This window comes from Anabrus simplex, chromosome 5, assembly GCF_040414725.1.
Source record: "Anabrus simplex isolate iqAnaSimp1 chromosome 5, ASM4041472v1, whole genome shotgun sequence".
NCBI lineage: Eukaryota > Metazoa > Arthropoda > Insecta > Orthoptera > Tettigoniidae > Anabrus > Anabrus simplex.
In genome coordinates, this window is record NC_090269.1 from 285,574,539 (window position 1) to 285,600,789 (window position 26,251).

A 26,251-nucleotide genomic window follows, 5' to 3' on the forward strand; every position below is an offset into this window, starting at 1 on the left:
ACCATTCAGATCTGAAATACAGTCAGGTTACAATTTCAGTGGAGTTTAAAAACATCAAAACATGGAAATTTAATTGTTAATGCTGTTATCAGATTTTTTTCTAGGGTTAGTGTTAGTGGGTGAAGAATATTAATCACGTTCTCAGGTATAGATGGAAATGAATGAATGAGTGATTTGTAGAGACTCCCTGTATAGTATCTGTATTACTATTTTTTGTATTTTTCAGAATGGAACATTCAAATTTTGTAGTAAGGTCAATGTCCGACTATTATTAAGTCATGCATGCTCTGTACACACTGAAGAGATTAAAATTGTAAAATCCTTTTATTTACAACCACCTACTCAATACAATACAATACACTCATTGAATTATAAAATAATCATGAGGTGTCTTAAATAATGGGACATGTTTCGTTCGGCATAGCGAACATCATCAGCCGTTAAAGTACAAAGACTAGGTCGGGGCCCTGAGCTTAAAATGATCAAAATTGTGTCCTCATATTAAAAGAATAACAGTGTCATAACAAAAAGTAATAATATAACATTAGACTTAGATTGTAGCAATATGTACAGATTAACAGCAAGAATTTGTCATGGGATACATTGAACGATGGCAATCTGTGAAGTTAAAAACAATCATGGGTTGTTAAATTAAAAAATAGATATTGTGGACATTAAACTATACGTCAATGCATGAAGCATGAATTAATTATTGAGGATGGAGTTCCTTCAGTTATGCAGAAACAAGAGTTGAAATAGAGTTCATTGAATAGTAAGTCCAAATTGAACCAGTCAAAAGGTGCATAACGACAAAACTAAGGGTGATACGACGTGATCTCCAATAGTTGCGAATTCTGTAGGAGAGATGATATCTATGCCAGAAAGAAATACAAGTTAACTAGTCCATATTCATGCACTAGCAGTAAAACTAAAATCGTATGTAACATAGAACAGCAATAATGGACTCGTTAAGAGTAACGTCGATCTTGAATATAAAGAGAGTTCGAGCAATTCTTAGATGAATAGAGCAGATTATGGCACAAATTGGGAGTTTGGAATCCTTAGGACTAGTGTGAGGTGTCTGCTAGCATTGGCTGCGTGAAGCAAACTGGCGAGCCACTTAATTGTTAATGCTGTTATCAGATTTTTTTCTAGGGTTAGTGGGTGAGGAATATTAATCACGTTCTCAGGTATAGATGGAAATGAATGAATGAGTGATTTGTAGAGACTCCCTGTATAGTATCTGTATTACTATTTTTTGTATTTTGCAGAATGGAACATTCAAATTTTGTAGTATGGTCAATGTCCGACTATTATTAAGCCATGCTCAATACACAATGAAGAGTCCATATTCAATGAACTTCGAAGTGGCTCGCCAGTTTGCTTCACGCAGCCAACGCTAGCGGACACCTCACACTAGTCCTAAGGATTCCAAACTCCAATTTGTGCCATAATCTGCTCTATTCATCTAAGAATTGCTCGAACTCTCCTTATATTCAAGATCGCCGTTACTCTTAACGAGTCCATTATTGCTGTTCTATGTTACATACGATTTTAGTTTTACTGTTAGCGCGTGAATATGGACTAGTTAACTTGTATTTCCTTCTGGTATAGATATCATTTCTCCTACAGAATTCGCAACTATTGGAGATCACGTCATATCACCCTTAGTTTCATCGTTATGCGCCTTTTGACTGATTCAATTTGGACTCTTACTATTCAATGAACTCTATTTCAACTCTTGTTTTTGCACAACTGAAGGAACTCCATCCTCAATAATTAATCCATGCTTCACGCATTGACGTATATTTTAATGTCCACAATATCTATTTTTTACTTTAACAACCCATGATTGTTTTTAACTTCACAGACTGCCATCGTTCAATGTATCGCATGACAAATTCTTGCTGTTAATCTGTACATATTGCTACAATCTAAGTCTAATGTTATATTATTACTTTTTGTTATGACACTGTTATTCTTTTAATATAAGGACACAATTTTGATCATTTTAAGCTCAGGGCCCTGACCTAGTCTTTGTACATTAACGGCTGATGATGTTCGCTGTGCCGAATGAAACATGTCCCATTACTTAAGACACATCATGATTATTTTATAATTCAATGAGTGTATTGTATTGTATTGTACTGAGTAGGTGGTTGTAAATAAAAGGATTTTACAATTTTAATATATTATCTTCAATACGGTTCTATTATGAGATTAATTACATGTCACTGAAGAGATGTTCAGTACAGAACAAAAATGTCCAACCGGACACCAGTGGGATCCGAACCCACAACATCCCGATACATGTGATATATTATTCATATAACTAATAAATTGATGCGTAAGTCTGTAGCTTTTTCTAGGCAATGTTATTTATTTGAAATAAAACAATAGTACATAAAATTTAGACTTCTACATAAAGCAATTAATGATATATTTTCTCGAACTGTTTGAGGACTGCTACTGAACATTCTGGTAGGTTTTTGCCTGAAAAATCTGATGGCCTGGAGTTGTACACAAAAACATACATGATAACCAGTCCTGCAATTTTTGAATGCAAATACTTGAAGGGTCACAATTTACCACACAGGCCAATTTTCGAAGGATCATTATGAAGGAAAATTTTTAAATGGTATATTTAAAGGGGAGATTCATTCACATGAAAAAGGCTCTTCTTGAAATATCTTCAGTCCTCAATTAAACAAAATGATAGGTTGGAAATAAATGTCCCTGCTACCACTTACTCCATTTTATAAATAACACACATTTTTCTAAAAATAAAATTAAAAAAAAAACATTATTCACTAATACAAACACAGTACTATGGCATTACAGGGACAAATACTACTCCCCTACAGGTGTCTTACAAGAAAGCACAGTTGGTATGTTCAGTCTTCAGCCCTAAGGCTGGTTGGATCCTCAACAGCTCTGCCATCAGCTGTCATAGATGGCCTAGGCATCACTGAAGAGGCGTACTAGGGAAATGAGGAATGAGGTAGTTTCCCGTTGCTTTCCTCACTGAGCCAGAAGTTGCTATTACATATCAGTCTGCCAAGCCCACTGAAATGCATGCACCAACCGACCCTATGAGCAACATTTTCACACCATTCATAACAGGAACTGGCTGCAGAAGGAATGGCATTACTAGCATCGCTTGTACCTCAGTCACTTTCATATTGTCAAAGCCAAGCATAAGACATAGAGACAGATCAATGAAAGTAACAAAATTACTCTAGCCCATACCAGAAGACATAGTGCACTGTAAACACTAGGTTCTGCCAGCAAAGGCACGCACAGTTGGTATGGAAAATAAATATTATAAACTTATACATCAATCTAATAGTTATACCAAGCCACACACGTTAACACACTACGGCTATGGAGCCACGATCTAGATTCAGGAGGCGAGTGGGTTCGAACTTCACTGTCAGCTGTCTTGAAAATGGTTTTCTGTGGTTTCCCATCTTCACTTCCAGGCAAATGCTTGGACAGTTCCTGTTCACAGCCATTTCCTTCCACCTCCTTACCCAATTTCATTCACCATCATTCACTTAATCTTTATCAGCTCCGCAACTGAAGTTGGTGTCACAAAGGGCATCCGGTTGTAAAAACATGCCACATGAATTCATCTCACCTCATCCTTGACCAAATAAAAAATGGGACTAAGGAGGTAGACAAACAATAATCATTCTACTACAGTAGTTCTATGAATATTGAATTTTCATGACCACATTGTAATAAAAATCAACTTTCAACCTAGTAAGTAGTGTTCGGTACATACAGTACAGTACGTGTGGGATCCGAACCCACTGGTTGGCCATTTTTATTCTGGACTTAATACATTTTCAACACGTACTATATGTACGGAACACGACCTAATAGGTTGAAAGTTGATTTTGATTACTAATAGTTCTATATTAAAAGGAAAACTGCTCTTGGACACATGATCATTTTAAAGAATTTTTTGATTTACACTTTAAAATATAATTAATGTTCGAAAAATGAATAAACATACTTACAAATATTCCATTTGCCAAAAAAGTAAATTTTGAGATTATTAAGACTCAAATCTTAGATGTGAAGCTTCCAACGTCTGTTGAATTACCGGTATATAGTTCTCATTACCTCGGATCGTGTAGGGATATTTCAGTCGCCCTGACAAAGAATACTGCAAGGTATTTGAAATGTCAGTAAACTGTACGCAAAAAACAAGAATGCAGCTCAATCCGGAAGAGGAATTAAGACTTAAAAGTTCAGCAAGAAAAAATATGAGTAATTTAATTGGCATGAGCTCTTATTCTACATATCAACAGTCAAAAAGCAAGTCTTAGTCTACCACTGTGACTGGGAATAAAAAGAGGAATCATCTCCACAATCGAAAACTAGTTCAATGCGATTTGTATCGCACCTGTTTATAAAGGTGACAGTGGCATACTTGCAGCATGAAAACAATACTCTGAAGTGTAAGTTCTTGCCAAGTGATTCACAAAGATATGAATAAAGTTAAGGAATACAAAACTATTTTATGAAGTTTACAACACCTCTCAGAGCATTTATTAAGAAGGGAGCCGTATTTTTCAGTGTTGACTTAGTTAATGTAACTTTATAGCTTTTCAGTCTGTTGAACACTTATTATAACACTATAACATACTTCAAAAAAAAAAAAAAAGCACACACTATTAACAATACTAATTAATTATTATTATTATTATTATTATTATTATTATTATTATTACTTTTTTTGCAGGTATTATATAATAAGTGTTCAACAGACTGAAAAGCTTTAAAGTTACCTCACAGAGCATATCAATACTCACAAGAGAATTTTGCAGAAAAACCTACTAAAATGTTAGCCACAGGTATGGAAGTTATTTCAGGATATTAGAAAACCTCATTGATATCTTTCAATATCATGTTTGACAATGAGCAAATATATATAAATAAACTAGAACTTGACAGATGTAACTTGCTGGAGATGAATTTTTTTAACTTATAAATTTCCATAGCCAATGAAGTAGGAGTCAGCTTTAATCGCACATCAATCAGTGTTTCTGTTAAGGATCCAATGAGCCCACATTACTTACTAGATTCATAAAATCCTGCTGAAATAAAATGTATATGCCACCACTCTAGTCATGTTTTATAAGAAGACATATATGATGAACTTACCTTATTAAGTAGGAGTCAGTGATGTAAACGGCAGACACTGAATTCAATCTTCTCTCTCAAGGTTCATGGTGGGCTTACAAAACATTGTGATAACTTAGTGGTTTAACTCCCTGTACTAGTTGGAAGTAATTTGTAAAATATGTATGTATGTATGTATGTATGTATGTATGTATGTATGTATGTATGTGTGCGTGTGCGCGCATGTGTGTGTAGAGTATGTATAGGTATTCAAGAAATACTAGACCATATCAACACAAAATGTTAAATTAAAGCGGATAACTACGTTTTTCGAGATCTATATTGATTTTTTAAAAGAATAATTTAGAATATGACAACACTCGATATCTAGGTGATTATTTATGTACACTGTAACTCACAAATAAACATGCTTCTGAACTGCATTAAGGACAATGACTGATTCAGCATGAATGTTGATGTTTTCAGCTCATATATGAATCTCCTTTTGACATTTACTTTACATTATGTCATTATAATCTTAAAAAAAAAGTAGATTAACAATTCCTATAACAAGCAGCAGATCCAATTACTTATCATACTTATGAACTGTGATTAGTATGAATATACACACACATAAATCTAAGAATCAAGAAAAAGAACCTCTCAAATATCAATAACAATTGATAGGAAGATGCTGTTAAAAAGGACCGTTGTAAAGTAAGATGCACATTAGATCAGAATATGAAACATGAAGTTGTACACCTTTAAAGTGCAGATCTCCAGTATGTAAATGCTACAGAATGAACTGGTTTAATTTCCCGTGGAACCATTCTCGGAGTAGTAGAAAATCACCAGTTACTCTTCTGATTCATTTTCTGACTTTTGTGATGTCTATTTATTAAATACAATACATACTAATAAATTAATGTAAATAAAATAATATATGAGATGAACCTGTCATCACGCAAACAGTTAAAGTAGAAGAAAGTACAATAGGAATACTGTGTTAATCTAGCAGTCCTTGAATGTACACAACTGACATCGACTAGTTACGCTATTCTGAAGCTGAAGTTGCAATTCCTAATTACTTCCTTCAAACTTTACGTCTTCCAGAACTTTTGAAAATTTCACTACACTGAAAAAACAGAAATAATATGATGTGCATAAATGCCATTAATATGGTCAAGTTTATAGATTCCAGAACTTTCTCACAGATTCATTTTTTGTCAAGCTATAATACTGATACAATGATTGTTTTGAAAGATGCACTTGCACTCTTTTAAAGTTTCAAAATACAATGTTTGCTTAAGGAGTATTTTTATAAACACCTTCCTTAAAAGCAATACGGAAGTAATTTCTTGCGGGAGAAAACTGTATAGACAAAACTCAAAACTCCTCACCAACTTTAATAGTTTGATCATCTATACAACAGATGAGGGAATGTTGAGTCTATGAGGGCTATACTGCTATAATGACTTAAGTCACTTTTTGTATACATAGATAGTTCTTTAATTCTGAGTGAAAATAAAATCTCAAGAACTACTTAATGCTGCAAAAATAACATGGCTATGGTAGCACTACTACTGGAGGAATGAACTACTAAAAAGTGATATATATATATATATATATATATAAAAATAATGCAACATCTTGTAATAAATACATATGACAATAGTCAGAAACTGAAGGAACTAATAGCTTAAGAAACAATGTCTGCATGTTAGGAAACACCATCAGTATGATGTACAAGGTGATCATTACTGGTAATCGTTCAAAGTACAGTAATATCCATTGATTTTGGAAGGTATTTGAACCTTCATCTGATATAAAACATTTGAGTATCAAATAATAATACTGATATAATGACTAACGTCAAGCTAATTTAAAAATGAATGGGTGAGAACACGAATGCGTTTGTAGGTACGGACAGAATGACCTGAATACAAGTGTAATTTGCATTATTATGTGCAATCGGAAAGTTATGTAACTACTATAATGCAATGAAAACCAACAAAAATATATACAGAAGCCCTAGGTATTAAACAGGATAGAACATTCTTACGAACATTAGTGAAGCATATCAAGTAAGAAAAGGTAACAAAAACTCAAGAACACTGGGAGAGGAGAGCTATACATACATATTTTGTTACATTCTCCCAATATGAATCTACAGCATTAAAAAAAAAAAATCAATACAAATTTGGCAATGTCATTTACTTCAAACTGTCAGTGCCCCTCTAGCCCAAAGGATCCAAACCAAAGGCCAAGTCAAGTTAAAATATCTGCTGCCTAAAAGCTGCTAAATGATATATACTATGCTAGTGCATTTAAACAGCACTGTACGATATGATACAGCTCACTGACAATAAGTCAAGTATAACAAAGAATAAGGTGACCAGAAACCAGAATATTCAAAGAAATGGACCAAGTATATCAAGGTCAAAATCAATCCATTTTAAAATGTGGTAAGGAGCGCACAATAAACCAAAGGAACTTGAAATACTTCAAAACCTCATCAGCATACACAGGGTGAATAACATGAAACTACCAGTGCAAATATTTCCAAAACATGTGTAATTGATGCACTATTTTTTGCAGAAGTGAATCTTACATACACAGGCTGACAAATGTGGCCCAGACAGCAAATTCAACAAAGATCGGAAGTTGGTTTTCGAGCAATGTTTATGATTTTTCAATGGAACAATGCCCATTAACAAGAACAAAATAAAAGTACAGACAACTGGAAACACAATGGCTTTTGTTGCAGGGTCCTAATGCAAATAGTTCATCAAATATCATCATTTCCATCTAGGAGTGCTGTCCTGTTGACCAGCCACTTGGGTAGGATATATGTGGTTCCCTCAGCTGTATCAGCGTATTTGTTAATGATTAAGTTTTGTGTCCTGTAATATGGATCACATGTGACTTCCCAGTCAGTACTTTGTGGTACTGCACAGAAAGAAGCTAGTTGTAAGGCACAGGCTGGGAGATGGGATATTTGCAAATGCAGAAAAAACCGACATGATCCTAGTATATGGTGAATGTGGAAAGACTATTGTCTTTCATGCAACGTGTACGCTGAGAGATATCCAGGTGCACGTCACCCATTTCAACGCTTATTTAAAAATCTCTTTAATAAATGTGAACGTGGAAGTGTAACCCCTCAAAAACGTTCCCAGGAAAAAAAAAAAAGGAAAAAAAAACCCCCACAGAATATGAGTGACCAAAGAAGAGGGTGAAATTAATATTCTAGCAGCTGTAGATCTCCACCATTAGTTTCTGGGCTGTTGTGAGGGGAAATGGCATTGGTCAGGCAATTGTATAACATATTCAGCACGGTCTGCGATAGGTTCCATCTATACCATGATTCTCTCCATCAAAAGCTAAATGGAAATGATTTTCAGAATAGTGTCAATTTTTGTGAATAGGTATTCAGATCTGTTATAGTAGACGCCATTTCTTTTCAATTTCAACTTACAAGGGAACACATACATGTGTTACACTCGGATCCGGTTGAAATTTAGTAGGAATATTTGTGGGAGGCAGCAGAATGCTAAGGTGAAAACGGCATGTGCCCAGTGCAAGTTTAAACGCCAAAATTGAACAAATAAATAGTCATAAAATTAAAAGTGCCCCGGGAGTATCAGGGTGTGGCGGAGAGGTGGGGAGTAGCGAAGCAGCGGATGTGAGCATTTCCCGATCAGATGTGCAAAACGTAAATATGAAAACAGCACATGAAACGATTGTCTGCAAGGACGATGTTTAAACAACGATGCCAATAAGGTTTGAAAACTGTACGCCCAAGTTCTTTTTACTTGTTGCAATTAGTGCAATAGTGATTGTTAACAAAAAAAGTGGACAAGACACAGATACTGTGTGTACCATGCACATCTCACAGCGCTGTCACTTTCACAAGTATTATATTATCAGAAGGCTCTTCTTTGAAACAATAATCGACTGGATTAACAAATTGTGAAGGTTTCTTGTTAACATAGCCACATATTTACCAACCGAACTGCCATATGCTACGAAAGCACCGAGAGGAGAACTGGTTGTGCGTCAAAGATTGCACGTTTAAAAGGATGTACCTTAAATGTATGTTGATGTCTAATGAGTTAAACAAAATTAAATCGTACAAAAGACGAATAAATTGCTTCCAAATGCGGAAGCCCAAAACATCTAACAGCTGGATAAGTCCAGTGGTTCCTTTCGGAATTGTTTGAACATTAATGATTTTCTTACTCCCAACTTCAGCATTTAAAATATTTTCTTCTTTCTGTCCGGTCCACGAATCAAGAACTAAAACACTGTACTCTGGTACTAGCTCACAATGAACATCCCGTAACCATTTCTGCACAAGTTCTTTGGTCAGTCTTCCAGACTTAGAAGGCAAAATGCACAAATTTGGTGCAGTAAATAGGTTTTTTCTATATTAGGACCAAATTTGCCATTTTATTCTTTCAACACTACTGGCAACTTCGGCAGGAGTTGTCCATCTGGCAAAATTATTGGCTGTATTGTGTAGCTATGAGTTGGCGAATTCATAGATTGTGCTTCTGCTAATACGACTTTTTCTCCTTGTTCATTATGGGTCCTGCCAGAATGAAACTCTTCATGAAAACCAGACTGATCAGTATTAAACACGCACTCTGGGCCATGAGTTTCTATTAATTGCGACACTTCTTCCACAAACAGTGTTGCGTTACAATGAGTATCTTCTTGCTCAAATTGGTATTTTTTAGCTACAAATTTGCAAATCTTTCTTGATCCAATTTTAAATTTCTTTTTAAAACTCGTTACCCAGGAATGAGACACTCGAAACGTGTCGTAGCTAACTAGACGAGCGTACTTTAAAACCAATTTTTTAATATTTATATCGTGAACAATTTTGTTTTGTTGTCTACTTACTTTGAACTTATGATAAGTCTTCTTCATAACAAATTTACTTTTCTTCTCCCATTGTGCTACCCTTTTTCAATTGTTGCTCCCACCTGTAAAGCTCTTGCCGGAACTTTAATTTATGAAACCTGTGTTTCACTGATGCGAAGCTCCTCTGTTTCCCACCTTTGTTTCGCCAATATTCAACAACCTTCTTCTTGTAAGTTATTGGGATTAGGCATCGTTCAGCCGTTGTTGTAGCAGGGTTAGGAGGAACAAAGTCATCATCTGACATATCCAACGTGCCATCCAGTTCGACTGTTACATCGGTATCCAAAACCCTGTCGGCAATTACACCTGTAAAACAGAGACAAGAACGCAATTCCTGTGAATGCTTGTTTTCCTCTTAAAAGTAAATATATACAAATAGATTGATCTACTTACCATATAATTCCAATCCCAAATTCCTTTCATCTTCAGAAAATGGGGTGTCTTTTCTGTCACACTCTGCAAAACAATTCTGAATGCACACTACTACATTCCATGGATTGAATGACTTCTGTAGTGGGTGTTGTGTTGTATCTAGGCGTAAAAGAAATCAATTATTACCATACAAGGTTATAGTACATATACAGTTACCATTCATAAAAATGACTATAAGAACGTCAGAATTTACCTGCCATTGTAAGAACGTTGTCTCATCGGATGACTAATCAATGTGCACCTCTTGATCTGCTTTGACCTTTCTAATCGGGAAGATACGAGGTATGTGTGAACTGCTGTGCAGTAAAGAAGATTGGCGAGGAGGAGAGGGTTTCATTCATTTGACTCGAGCGAGCAGCCAGACTATACGCTGCCTGGCTGGTGGCGCGGCTTGACAAAGCCCGGCTGGCTCCTCCGGCTTCGCTCCTCCCTACCTCTCCGCCACACCCCGATATGCCCATGGCACTTTTAAATTTACGACTATTTATTTGTTCAATGTTGGCGTTCAAACTTGCGCTGGGCAAATGCAGGTTTCACCTTACATTCTACTGCTTCCTACGAATATTCCTACCCAATTTCAACCGGATCCGAGTGTAACGCATGTATGTGTTCCCTTGTTAACCTATAACAGACTGAAAAACCTAACCTCAGAGTTAGAGATGAGTAGTAAGCGATACACATAAATTATCAAGTAGCTTGTTTATCATGGTCACCCCCACTGACTTTACAAAGTGGAATGTCAATGTCAGTGGAGTGTAAACATGTGATGCAGAATAGTGGGGCATCATCTCTTAGGACCATCATTCATAGATGGGTAACTGAATGTCAACTAATATGTCATCTTTCTAACACAGGGACTTCCACTGATGTTAGAGGATATTCCATTGCAGACAAGAAGGAATATGCGGTATCACCATGATGAGTGCTCAGTCCATAGTGTAAGACATAGCACAGCTTGTCTTGAACAAATGTTTCCCGATTGCTGGATTGGTCGAAGAGGACCTGTAAGCTGGGAGAGACTTGTTCCGACTATTTGACAATATAGTTTCTTTGGTGGGGAAAGCATAAAGATGTTGTTTAGAAGGAGATACCAACTACACCAGACGATACGAAAAGTTGTGCTGGAGCAGCCAGAACAGACATTTCTTTTGAAATGCTACATCATGGGCAGCGATCTCTGCATGAATTGATATTTAGAAATTTCATGATCTGTATTGAAGTGGAATTACAATAATTGAAATTATTAGGGGTCTTCCTATTCAATACAAGACATTCATTAATGTGAAATGTGAATAGATGACATGTCGTTCAGGGGGTACTAGTTTCGGCACTTAACTTGTGCCATCATCAGCCAACGAGTGAAATCAGGCAAACACAACAACTTTAAAACATACTGTAATATCTGCACAGATGAATATTAAATAAAATATGGTACATGATGATATTGCACATCAGTATTGCACCTTCGCCTCGGCCCGTCACCTCATGTTCGCAGCCATCAGTACAGCTCCGTCCACCGATCACACAGGCTGCTCAAGGTGAGATCGTTTCTAGTCGTTTCTCGTCTTTTCTAGACATTTATTTTTATTTTTTCCTTTCTATCTTATGCCCAATTCGGCTTTTAATTTCTTCTCCAGGTTCCAAAACTCCATATTGAAGTGAGAATTAATTCTTTGGGTCTAACCAAGTCCATCATATGCACTTTTATATTTTTTCGGAACCAAACCAATGATTAAACAAAGTGTCAACTTTACATGACATTAAAACTCTGCAGCGTATTTTCACAAGATTAAAGAATTAAAGACTTTAACAAGTTGGACAAACCACCATGTGTACAAAACAACGGAGTCACCATCATTTTTAAAAGGATTTGATATTAAAGTGCAATATCATCATGTACCATATTTTATTTAATATTCATCTGTGCAGGTGTTACAGTGTGTTTTAAAGTTGTTGTGTTTGCATGATTTGACTCATTGGCTGATGATGGCACAAGGAAAGTGCTGAAACTAGTACCTCATGTGAACGACATGTGATCTATTCACATTAATAAATGTCTTTGTATTGAATAGGAGGACCGCTAATAATTTCAATTATTGTGCTCTGCGTGAATGGCTAGAAGCATGTATTGTGGCTAATGGCCATCATTTTGAACACAACTAGTTAAATGTATACATACAGACGAGGTGGGCATACATATATTAGTAGTGGCCATCAACAGGAGCAGACAGCACTCCTAGATGGAAATGGCAATATTTCATGGAACTTTTTCCACTAGAACCCTTCAATAAAAGCGATTGTGATTCTAATAATTTCTACTTTTATTTTCTTTGTGTTGATAGGCCTTGTTCCGTTTAAAAAATATGAACTTAATGCTTGAAAATCACTTTCTGAGCACTGCTGGAATTGCTGTATGGACTACATTTGTGGGCGTCTGTTTGTTCTTCCATTCTGTGAAAACAGCACATCAATTGCACATCTTGTTTTGGAAATATTTGCAGTGGTAGTTTTAAGAGATTCACCCTGTATTACAGAACTTAGATTAATGCCTGCTTAGGCTACTACAATGATATCACATAATATGATTTTATTGAATTATAGGAACATAGATAATTACATGTACAGTAGATTAAATAGGAAAAAATCTCACATATCCTTGTATCAATTATACCACCTATAATTATTAATGCAGTACATAAACAGATATATTGTACAATTCAAGCAACAACAAAAATGTTATTGCTCTCGGAGTACCGTAACAATCTGTCAAGAGATTTCCAATAAATATCAACTAATTCATAAAATTATCTATTTAGGTGTAAAAAGTAATATGAAACTGGAGACCTGAGATAACTTAGCCTAGCATAGATAGATATGAAGTTTGAGGGAGTTCTAAATATCACAATTATTTTGGATAGTACAAGAGGAATGCAATCTGGCCACCTTACTCAAGTACACTTTCTTCAAGGATTGTTCTTGTTACAAGTCAGTTTTTAGGACAAAAATATTAAACAATGGAATAATATTCCTGTAGCATGGTGAAAATAACAATAAAATAAACCCATTGCCATATATCACAATATTCTAAGCAAAGACATCTGAGAAACTCAGACCTCTTTCCTTGTCAAAACACACAATAGACAGATGCATAATGACACATTTTCAGCCTTTAAGAAAATATAACTAAAATTAGTTCAAAATATGAAATTAAAAATTAAAAATTCTGAATGTCCTTTTATGTAATGACAATGTTTAATGAAAACTCACAATAATATTTCTTCAGTTCTTCCTCATTAAAGTCACAAATACATGTGGGGGAAGAATTAACTCAAAATAAAAACACAAAAAATAATATTTCCAGTAAATACTATAATATATTTGGAAATGATACTATACATCTTTCCAGTCACTATGCATAAAAGAAGTAATTCAGATATTCAGTTGGAAATGTGGCAGTATCTAAATTTTATTGAACCTATATGAGTCAAATATTTCCACCTCTACAGATTTGGACATCTAACTGTAAGAATCTTCCAAAAATTATCTTTTCGAATGAATGTAAGAGTTATTAAAAATCTTTTAATACCAAATACAATAGTGAAAACTTCACGTAAACTAGGAAAAATCGTAATACTGTAATTCAATTTTCTTCATCATTACACTTTTCCCTGTTGTATTCTAATAGTTTTTATCCATAAGATATGTCTCCAAACTGCCTGCTGTCATTTCTTGATGGATACAGTACTTTTGCATCCATCTCTTGGCACAGGCCAGAGTAAAGTGTAGCTTCCATCGAAGTCCCAGTCTCATCCATGGCTGTGACAATATGGAAGTTGCTGGGGTATGGGTAGTGCTGAGTAATGACATTCAGAGCACGATTAGTGCATCTGAGTGTTATGAAAGGTGCTGCTCATAGGGTCAGTCGTGCTGCAATAGTACTTTCTGACCCAGTGAGGAAAGCAATGGCAAACTACCTCACTCCTCATCTTGCCTAGTATGCCTCATTTTGGTGCTGCCATTGGTTTTTTGGGGTTTCCTTATAACTGCATAACCTTTGGTGGTGCTATTTGAGGATCTAACCAGCCTCTGGGCTGATGACCTGACAGACAGACATGCCTCCAAAATAGTAGCAAATCAACTGTATGCTCAACATATTTTCATGGGTGACTTACCGGATATACATAGCTCAATGCAGAAGTGGATATACAGTAATGAAGAAATAATTCTGTAAGAAATGAAACAAACTAAAGAACTCAATGCAGAAGTGGATATAATAAAGAAATAATTCTGTAAGAAATGAAACAAATTAAAGAACTAATTTCATACGATTACTGCCGGGATAAGTGGGTCAAGACGGTTGAGGCACTGACCTTCTGACCCCAACGTGGCAGGTTCAGTCTGGCGGCATTTGAAAATGCTCAAATATGTCAGCCTCGTGCCGGTTGATTTACTGGCACGTAAAAGAACTCCCACGGGACTAAATTCCGTCTACATATCTCAACCACATAGTCCTTTTATGTTTGTTTTTATTTTGCTGTGCTCTAGATGATTCATGTAAATATTTGCTAAAATTCCTGACGTGGGGCAACCATCCCCATCTCGTGTCTCCGAAAATCATAAAAGTAGTTACTGCGATGTAAAGGAAATAACATTATTATTATTATTATTATTATTATTCATACGACTGCAGGGTCTGAAGCAGTAGTAGTAACAATAATTTCAAATTTTTGGATAATATTTGGTTTCGATCTAGGATGAAGTTTATGATTGATGATCGATTTCACTATCGGTTTCATTTTTGCCTGTCTTTTTGTGGAAGTATCATGTCAAACATATTGTAATTACCATGAAATGAAAGTTGGTGTTTGAGGATAACACATATTGGAAAGAAAACTAGGCTATTAATTATTATTATTATTATTATTATTATTATTATAAGTAGAGGAGACTCATGAGTTTTTTAAAAGATATTTCCACAAGGGTTAATTTTCTGAAAAACGTGCATGCAACAAACTTAATAGAAAAAATATTCTGAACAATAGAAGGGATTCAGTAATGCAGTGTACTACTCTCAACATGGACATCTGTGGCAGGTGATACTGCACAGCTAACCCCCATGTATCCTACAACCATGCCACAGAATGTACGATTGCCTCTTCTGCTGCATCATTTGTACCCAAGGAAAAATTCACAGTATAGCCACATCATTAAATATTATTATTATTATTATTATTATTATTATTATTATTATTATTAAGGAAAAATATCAGAAATGGCTTTCTGCAGATACATTAGTAATGATTTGTCCTGCCAGAAAATAAACTGAATGAATATAAAAAATAATTCTGAAATACTGATAGCCAATTGTACAAACATAGATGCAACTGTTATGCACCTTTTTTTCTTTCTTTTTGCTAGTTGTTTTACGTCGCACCGACACAGATAGGTCTTATGGCGACGATGGGACAGGAAAGGGCTAGGAGTGGGAAGGAAGCGGCCGTGGCCTTAATTAAGGTACAGCCCCAGCATTTGCCTGGTGTGAAAATGGGAAACCACGGAAAACCATTTTCAGGGCTGCCGACAGTGGGGTTCGAACCTACTATCTCCCGAATACTGGATACTGGCCGCACTTAAGCGACTGCAGCTATCGAGCTCGGTAAGCACCTTTATATATCAATTGAGTCAGGATTCAACCATCCAATGTTAAGCACAGGAGACCAACTGCACCATTCAGTAAATCTATACTTTTTTTTTTTTACATTAAATATGTAAGGATGCTGTTTGAAATACAGTAGAGTATCAATCAGTATCTTGAGTCTCAACAGTTCGATATTCCCAATATCCTGAGCTGAAACATTTGAATGACAAAAAAATAAATAGTTTCTGTTGTGCAAGTGTCTTATATAACACAAAAGCTGAACACACCACATGGGAGACCAACCTAGAGAACATTGTAGTTTTTCTATCCCTTGTTCTAGAGACAGCTATGCGTTTTGTCAAACAACAACCTGAGGCAACCCAGATGGATAACCTGCTGTTTAAACGGTAGCATGACAGTGCTACAAATGGTGCAGTTTGAGTTTTCTATAGTTCAAGGTAGCCATGGTCCCATCCACCTCTCGAATTAATGAGTCACTACTGTACTTCTGGTCACATATTACTTAAAACCATTATGCCTAAATATGTCATACATGTAGCAAGGAAATTTTATAAGTAATGCTGTTATATGATTTCAAGGCAATACAATTAAGTCCAGAAAAAATTTCAATTTATCTATACATTTCTACTCTTAATAATTGCAGAAACACGTCTCAACTATCAGAATGTTCATATAAGCAATAGTTTTATTTACACGGGCTGTCTGATATATCGGGCGCTATGCACTCAGGTCAGTACAACAACTCTAGTTACTCAGCATTATAAGATACAATAATGTTGCATGCTAGACAGTGGTAGAGAGTTGGATTACTTTATCCAATTTACATTGTAAAGTGGACCTACAATCACCACTACAGACTTATGCTTTTTATGTTATTATGATATCCGCAGACGCATTTCAGGTGAAGTCTAAACTGGTCAAGCTGATCCACTCTTCGGAACTTTAACAGCTTTCATTGCGGTACAGATACTTTGCATATTTTTTTTACGCAGGACCATGTTGATGCACCGCTTTATCTACATCTGTTTGTAGTTCGTACCAGCAGTGACAACACTGTTGTCATTCCAGCGCACCAGTGACACACCACCGAAACTCCTGTAGTCGTATGATCCCCTTCTTCTTTTTCCTGTCTGCCTTTCTTTGAAGGGTGCATGTCTCTGCCTGGTTTCCTTGAAATATCTCTGTTGCACCAATTCTCTTTGAAGCCAGATGTCTTATCAATTTCAAGGATGTAAAGTAGTTGTCAAAGAATAGTGTGTGTGTGACTGGGTAAGTTAGCCATGCAGCTGTGAGCTAGCATCCAGGAGATAGTGGGTTCGAATCCCACTGTCAGCAGCCCTGAAGATGGTTTTCCGTGGTTTCCCATCTTCACACCAAGCAAATGCTGGGGCTGTACCTTAATTAAGGCCATGGCCGCTTCCTTCCCATTCCTAGGCCTTTCCTGTCCCATCCTCGCCATAAGACCTATCTGTGTCGGTGCGACGTTAAGCAAAAAAATATTTAAAAATTTTTAAAAAATATTGTATGCCCCTTGTTTCGGATCCACCTGCATCAATGAGAGGTAGGACTATACACTTCCATCAAGCCAAAATTCTTTCAGCCTTTCATTTTATATTACTGTACACACTTGGAAAGGTGGAAAGGTATCCTATAGCCACTGGCAGAGAAAGAAGTCTAGCGGAATTTTTGTGTGTTAAAATTCGACCTACTAATGCTTTTGAATTTTCCATCAGGGATATCGGAAACAGAGGTTCTGGCCCAATCTTATGTATGTCTCTTTATTTTCGTATAACAGCTTCCTTTTATGCAGTTTTCTGGTTTTTCAGTTCCATCTATAGAATTTTCAGTAATATTTTGACTATTACATGACCTAGCCTTCCCTTTTTCATATTCTGTTGAACCAATCTGCCCTTCACATTTACTCGGAAGTAGGTTTCTACCATGGTAGTTTAGATTACCCTCATACTCATTTGTCATTATCATCAATGTTTCACATCTAAGTTTGATGTGGCTGCTTCTCTCCAAATGTCGGTTCTTGCTCCAAAACTTCCAACATTTCACACACCATCAAACTAGTAAGGGAATACAAATGTTTGAGACAATAGGACTCTCTGTGCACAGTGTCCAATTTTCAGGACAGCTGTATTTACAAGCCTCTGACACGTCAATAATAAGACATAATTAACATCTTTGTGTGTTGGTTGATTCATCGGAGTGTCAACAAATGATCTGTTCCGAAGTTTGCAATTATTGTAAATATTTAATTCATAAATAAAACTCTCGCCTGTTGCTTAAAACTATGTACTAACTTGCTGCCATGCTCGCAATAAATGTGATCCAACAATGAATGGTAAGAATGATGAATGATTTATTCTTGGTTCTTGTTAGCTATAGCCTTTCTGAAGCACAAGGAAGTCGTGGGCTTAAAACTATGCATAAATAATACACATTTTATTTTTTATGACGTCCAATTTCTTGGATGCTCTGCACTAATGGGTTAAAGATTTTTAATAAGCTGAGTGCCTATAAAATATTGTGTTGGTGCCTTGTCCTCCTCAGTAAATTACAACTGCTGGGCAAGTTGCTCACATTTAATATTACAACAGAATTACATTTTATTCATTTATTCAGAAAATATTGTTCCTTAAATGTGTCCTGTTTAAATCTGGTGTAATTGTAATCTGTAGCAGTTGACGCTTTTACGGCCGGCGTTACAAATCATGTCAACGTTTTCCGGGCTTGTAGGCCGTGGTCCAGGAGTGAGTGAATGTGCCGGAAAACGCTGACATGATTTAATTGTAATCTGTTCCTGGGAAATTCACAAGCACCTGGTTAAGAGCACATGTGTCAATAATTTTTCTACCATGTATTTTATGAGCTGACCAAGTACATAATATTGTTTATAAGCCATGGTACATGGTGAGAATGAAATCAATACATTTTCTCTTAAGTATTTTTATTTTCATGTAAGTGGTATGCGCTATCATTAAATGTCTTGTAATATTTATGTTAGTCATTACAATTGCAAAACTTTACTGGCATGTTTCATATATCCAGTTGCTTCCCACCGACAATAAACATCATATTATCAGCCTAACATAAAAATTCAGTAAATTTACAACACTAAAAATTCTCCTCATCCTTCAAGCAAAAGATTTTTATTTTGTCTTTAACCTTATAAGATTCAACGGTGGTGATGACACCTCACCCAGCAACAGTAACTTAAGTGCTGAGTTTTTTTACAATTTGCTGTGCGTTGCACCGGCACAGATAGGTCTTATGACGATGATGGAATAGGAAAGGCCTAGGAGTGGGAAGTGGCCTTAAATAAAGCACAGTCCCAGCATTTGCCTAGTGTGAAAATGAGAAACCACGGAAAACCATCTTCAGGGCTGCCGTCAGGAAGGTTCGAACCCAGTATCTCCCGGATACAAGCTCACAGCTGCGCGTCTCTAACAGCACGGTCAACTCGCCCGGTAGTGCTGATTTTAAAGGCATTTTTTAAAGTATCTGAGAGACTGTAGTCAAGGTCCAAAATCAAAACCTACAATATGTGATGGAAAAATCAAGACGTAACACAGGCGACGTCGGCACTTGATTAAAGGAGAACAATAAACATTTGATTTCCACCTATTCATTACTTTAAAAGCAATTATAAAATTAGGATCTCATCTTTATTTTATTGCTAAATTATTAAAAACATAGGACATGTTTCGTTCAAATTTTGAACATCTTCAGCTATACACATTTTTAACAAGGTTAAAACCGGTAACATTATTCTATAACTTGCACTTATTGTTTACTGTTAACAGACTTAATCATAATAACTATTAAAATTCTTTGAATATAAAACATTATATATTACGTCGTTATTATTAAAACAATATAATTATTTGTAGTGTTTGAAACTTTAAAATCTTGTTCTAATATTTGAAATACAATGTCACAAGTTAGTCCTGTATAAATACATTTACAATCTGTTAAAGTTGTTGAATATCTTAAAATCATTTGTTGGAATACACATTAAAATCTTTTTGTTACTATTGGCGTGAGATTTACCACACGTTGTACCTTATGGATATAAAATCTTAGTGCACTCTCTAAACAGCTGAGTTCTTTTCATCCGTAAATTAACAAAATTAAGCACACTGTTGATTATAGGTTATAAATTTGTTGTACTTTAAATATTTAACGTCCAATTTTTCAAATTCACGACTTGCTTGTACACTTTACCAGTGTAGAGCAATTCTACAAACGTTAGCAAGAACTCAGTCAAATGGTGACAGTCAAGTTTTGATGATAAGCAATAGTTATAGTAACTAAAGCAGACAAAGGTGAAACTACAGTTCTTTTAAACAAACACGATTACATTAGCAAAACAGAAGCATTTTTTTTCAGATAATAATTATGTAATAACTAACAAAGACCCTATAAATAAAATTCAGAAGAATGTAAAGAATGTACTTAAATTCTACTTTTCTAATAAACGAACATGAGTATCAAAAAATGATTAATATGAATCCCAAATTACCAACAGCTAAAGCTCTACCTAAAATCCACGAAGCAAATATGCCTGTTAGACCTATAATTTATAGTAGAGGGAGTCCTACTTATAAAATCTTAAACTTTTTACACCCATTTTTAAAGAAACATTACAAATTTAACAGCGATTTAATGATAAACAATTCAATTGAATTTTGCGAAAAATTAAATAGTTTCAGCTTACAACCACATCACAGGATATGTTCCTACGATATAACCCACATGTATCCAAGCATACCTATTAAAGAAATCATTGAAATCATCAAATCTAATCTAACTAAACAGGGCAAGTTAAGTACATACGAAATAGAAGAGTTTATATATCTATTAAATTTTGTTTTAAACAACAATTATTTTACATTCAACGATAAAATTTACAAACAGATGTGTTTGGGGATGGTTGCCCCACGTCAGGAATTTTAGCAAATATTTACATGGATCATCTAGAGCACAGCAAAATAAAAACAAACATAAAAGGACTATGTGGCTGAGATATGTAGACGATACCTTTGTTATAATAGATAGCAAACTTAATGACAGTGATAATATATTGAAATTTTTAAATAATCTAGACCAAAGAGTAAAATTCACTAAGGAGGAAGAAAATAATAATTCGTTAAACTTTTTAGATATTACAGTAACACGAACAGAAAATAAATTTAACTTTCAGATTTATAGAAAGCCACCTTACGTACCAATAGCTATTAAAAAAGATTCCCTACACCCAAAATCACAGAAACAAGCCGCTTTTTTTAGTCTGATATACAGAGCCTTCAAAATGCCACTTTCTGATAACAGTTTAAAGAAAGAAATTTATAAAAGACTTAGCTTCAGTCAACAGTTATAAAATAGATGTGGTCAACAAAATCATTAATAGAGTGAAATCGAAACTAGCCACTAACCTTATTCCAATCAAAACTGAAAAACCAAAATTCGCAACATTTACATTCACCAACCCAGCAGTATACCAAATCACGTTTCCGATCAAAAAACGGCAAATCAATATTGCATTTAGAACACAAAATACAAATAGAAATATATTTTTCAACCACAACAGTATAAATTCATGCAACAACAAATACCTAGGTTCAGGAATCTATAAGCTAATTTGCTCAGATTGTGGTTTTTCTTATGTTGGCCAAACGGGCAGAAGTTTTATGACTAGATATTTGGAACATGTAAACGCAGCAAAACATAACAAATTTTCCGCGATGAGTAATCATATGCAAGAAAAAGGACACCATTTTACCACAATAGAAAAAGATTTAAAAATAATCAGAAAGGTCGATAAAGGAAAATTAATGAATGAGCTAGAGAACATACATATCGACCTAGACAAATACTTCAATAGGGATAAAAATCTGAACAACGAAATAGAAATCAAAAACCCATTAATAGAACAAATTCTGAAGTTAATGCAAACATTCAAACTCAATAGCACAAAACTGACAAACAATTTTATCTTGAATAATAATAATAATAATAGTCAATCTACGAATATACAAACACCCCTCCACACAAATTCTGAACATTCCCCTCCACGAATCACGTCATTTGCTAGAACGCCACCCTCTGTTACCTTCCCTCCCAATGCCCCGCAGATACGGAGACACACATACAACACGAGGAGCGCAAGTAGTCGTCAAACAGCTGAGTGCACTAATGTAAATGCAGGCAGAAGTAGAAAGGGTAAGTGCTGATCCTTCAACATTAGCTTCTTCAACTTTTAAACCATCTAACATATTTTAACAAAAATATTTTCCTGTTACAGAGATGTCAACAAACATACTTTTGTAAAATCCGATGAAGTTACCACTTGCTTATCATCAAAACTTGACTGTCACCATTTGACTGAGTTCTTGCTAACATTTGTAGAATTGCTCTACACTGGTAAAGTCTACAAGCAAGTCGTGAATTTGAAAAATTGGACGTTAAATATTTAAAGTACAACAAATTTATAACCTATAATCAACAGGTGCTTAATTTTGTTAATTTACGGACGAAAAGAACTCAGCTGTTTAGAGAGTGCACTAAGATTTTATATCCATAAGGTACAACGTGTGGTAAAGCTCATGCCAATAGTAACAAAAAGATTTTAATGTGTATTCCAACAAATGATTTTAAGATATTCAACAACTTTGTGTAACAGATTGTAAATGTATTTATACAGGACTAAATTGTGACATTGTATTTTAAATATTAGAACAAGATTTTAAAGTTTCAAACACTACATATAATTATATTGTTTTAATAATGATGATGTAATATATAATGTTTTATATTCAAAGAATTTTAATAGTTATTATGATTAAGTCTGTTAACAGTAAACAATAAGTGCAAGTTACAGAATAATGTTACTGGTTTTAACCTTGTTAAAAAATGTGTATAGCTGAAGATGTTCAAAATTTGAACGAAACATGTCCTATGTTTTTAATAATTTAGCAATAAAATAAGGATGAGATCCTAATTTTATAATTGCTTTTATTGAATAGGTGGAAATCAAAGTTTTATTGTTCTCCTTTAACTGACTTTCAATACAGAAAAATGAGGATAGTATCCTGCAATCAGCATTTGATGACGAGTTTTCTATGTCAGCAGACCTACAGGACAGAAATGTGCTCATGCAGGATCAAGTAGGGGCTAGAAAAGCTATTTCTTTCAATCATTTTGAGGCCTTTTATTTATTTTACAATGTATACTCGTTAGGAACTTTCAAGAACTAAATTATTCTGAAATGCACAGAAGCACGATAGAGGCACCAGCTCAAGTCTATGCTGATAGGTCTGTGATGCATGAATAAGAACTGACAAAACAGGAACTCAAAGGTACTTTTGAATACAAAACTCTATTAAATACTATATTTAAAAAAAGGAAGAAAAAGAAGAAGCTACAATTCAAAACTAGATGAAGCAAAAAAGATAGTGAAGGTGATTTAGAAATGGATTTATAGGATAACCTCACTTCAAGTTATCCAAGATAAAAAGGATGAAAACATGACTGTCCTTGGTATGCAAATGTAAATCCTTCACACTCTGGACAAATGCATCCACTGGGACAGTCGATACAAGAGAGAATCACATTAAGATTGAGTACCAAATAGTCCATTTATGGAATCATCCAGCAGGTAAGAAGAGAAATGGCAATGCTAAGTAATGTTGTTCACTGCACCCTAGACTAGAGAATGAACAAAGAAATTTCATATCACTGAATTAATATAATATCTACAATTCTATACAAAAGATTTAATTGAAGATAACATTTTATTATATCACATCATACTGACACAGCCACATTAAATAAGAGCCTAGCTGTCTGACAAAATTAGCTTATGCTTTGAAATGAAAAGTAAACTCCTTGTTCCAATCAAGAAGTTAGTAAAATAACCACCTAATCAATACTTTATTTTGCCTCGATACGGTCATGAAATGGACAACTTGTAATCCTTGTTCCAAATCAAAGAAACATTCAGCCTATGCCAATGTAGCCCTATATAGAAAGAAAAAAGATTACTCAATATGGGCAAATGGCAAAATGTTATTAAAAATTCCTACAGTGTTCTTGCTTCTTCCTTACCTTGAATTAGAATTTTACTTCACATTACTTGTGTATCTCATAAACAGTAATTCCTAATCAATTAAATAATACCACTGACAAGAACTACAAAGAGAGAGAGATTTTCCTAACACCCCAGAGGAAGGATATCTGAAAAAAAATGAGTGAACTTTAAAAAACTCCAGTAATTTATTTGTGCTAATCTAAAGCACATTAAGTGATCCAAGAACATTTATTTGTACAACTATGGCCATACATGGCCCAAGACTTCAGATGAAATCCATAAACTGCATCAATTACACACACACTTATAGCAACATAAAATTCCAAAGAATGGAAGTTCGATTATGTTCACGAAATGTTTTGTTTCCTCTTATTCTAGCAGTACAATCATTTATTTAACTCTTTTACTCTCAAGCCAATCTGGGTTGTTTTGTGAAAAACTGTCAAGGTTGATTCTGAAGAAGAGCAGCTTTAAAAAAAAATGCACAGAAGGGCAACCAAAACAACAACTTTCTTGTTTCTGAATGGCCAAAGCTATCAAAAGAATTCAAACAGGTTCCTAAAATAATTCTATAAGGATTAAATGAATTATTATAATGTTATTTATGGTTTTTCAGACACCGAGGTGTCATAAATCTTCTTATGTGCTGGTAATCTACTGATATGAGACAGGCATATCGAATCTCCTTCAGCCCCACTGGACTGGGCTGGAATCGAACTCACCAATTTGGGCTGAGAAAGACAGTGCTCTCAAATTAATTATAACACTGGGGTTTATTTTAATTTAAAAACTGCTTTACACTTCACTGCAGAGGAACGGTTCTACTAGACACACAAGTCTTCCTACTATACAAAAGTTTGAAGTAATATATCGTACCTGGAAAGGCAAAGTGTCATTTTTGTCAAAATTTAGGTTACGGTGTTTATACATCAATCGGACTACACTGCACATGCTGGCAAAGTATCGTCTGACGAGAAGCCGCGTGGATGCGGGGTAAAAGGTGTGAAGGGTAATCATGGTTGCTGCGCATGCGTCTATCTCAGGTCTCCAGGCCTGCCAATGAACATCTGTTTCGTCTGTGATGAGACTTGCAAACTGAGGTGCTGTCGTGAAGTTTCAAAGTGGCAGTGGAATTATGCCTTAGTTACTTAGGTTGATATGTACTGCATAATAAACAGTTTGGTACTGAAAATGCATTGATTCAGAGAGCTTGTATTGTCTGTGTCAACTGAGGTTTGTAGCTAAGTGTCGTATCCATTAATTGCGCTGTACGTACAAGCTGCCATGACTTCTCGTCAGACACTGATTGTGAAATACAAAACACCAGGTTATCGTCTTGTAATTTGTGTAGATTATCGTAAGCGACAAGTTTTAATTCCGGAGGGAACATGAGATGTGTCAGTTTCATTGTTCGTGACTGATGTCGGTCATTGCTTTAGTACATGTTTTACCAAGGAACACGTCAGGTCATTTGTGCACATTGCAGTTACGATGGATAAGCGCTCTAGAGCCCGAAAACTGCTAAAAATTTGTACTAATAAAACAGATAGGGGAGAGGACAACCGATTGATTCCTAATGAAACCAATAATGATGGTAATATAGGTGATGATAAAGTAATAGTTTCTGAATATTAAGTTAGGGAAGGTGGTATATTGTGCAAAATGGATTCCGCATTTTCACTAACTGATGTGTTATTGAGTGAGGACTTGACAGATAATTTAATTAGTGGAGTGATTACTTTAGAATCTGCAAACAGAGAGGATACTGTGCAGCTTCAGTTTGAAGGAGTTCCAAAATGGGGGTGATGGGAATGAAATGAGTAATGAATTAAATAAACTGAAATCTAAACGTAACCCTAAAAAAAGAAACGAAAATAAATTCAAAGGAATTTCAGGACATGGAAAATCAATTAAAATTAATCCAAGTCTCAGAAATAAATGCCAGAACCAGAGCCACGCAATCAGCGAACATGACAGAAAAACAATTTTTGACAATTGCT

At 35.1% G+C, this 26,251-nt stretch overlaps 1 protein-coding gene across 10 annotated transcripts in view; it reads right to left on the minus strand.

Moving 5' to 3' along the window:
- Positions 1–26,251, minus strand: part of LOC136873994 (protein bric-a-brac 1) — a 477,177-nt gene that overhangs the window by 278,085 nt on the left and 172,841 nt on the right. For 2 of the 10 annotated variants that reach the window (XM_067147427.2, XM_067147428.2), the window contains exons 6-7: positions 10,456–10,593; positions 10,042–10,368 (exon numbers count right to left, since the gene is read on the minus strand). The exons of the other annotated variants lie outside the window; for them this stretch is intronic. In XM_067147427.2, coding sequence (XP_067003528.2) covers positions 10,076–10,368; positions 10,456–10,593 — 431 coding nt within the window. In that variant the 3' untranslated portion in view covers positions 10,042–10,075. The remainder of the gene's footprint in view (positions 1–10,041; positions 10,369–10,455; positions 10,594–26,251) is intronic. 10 annotated transcript variants of the gene reach the window in all.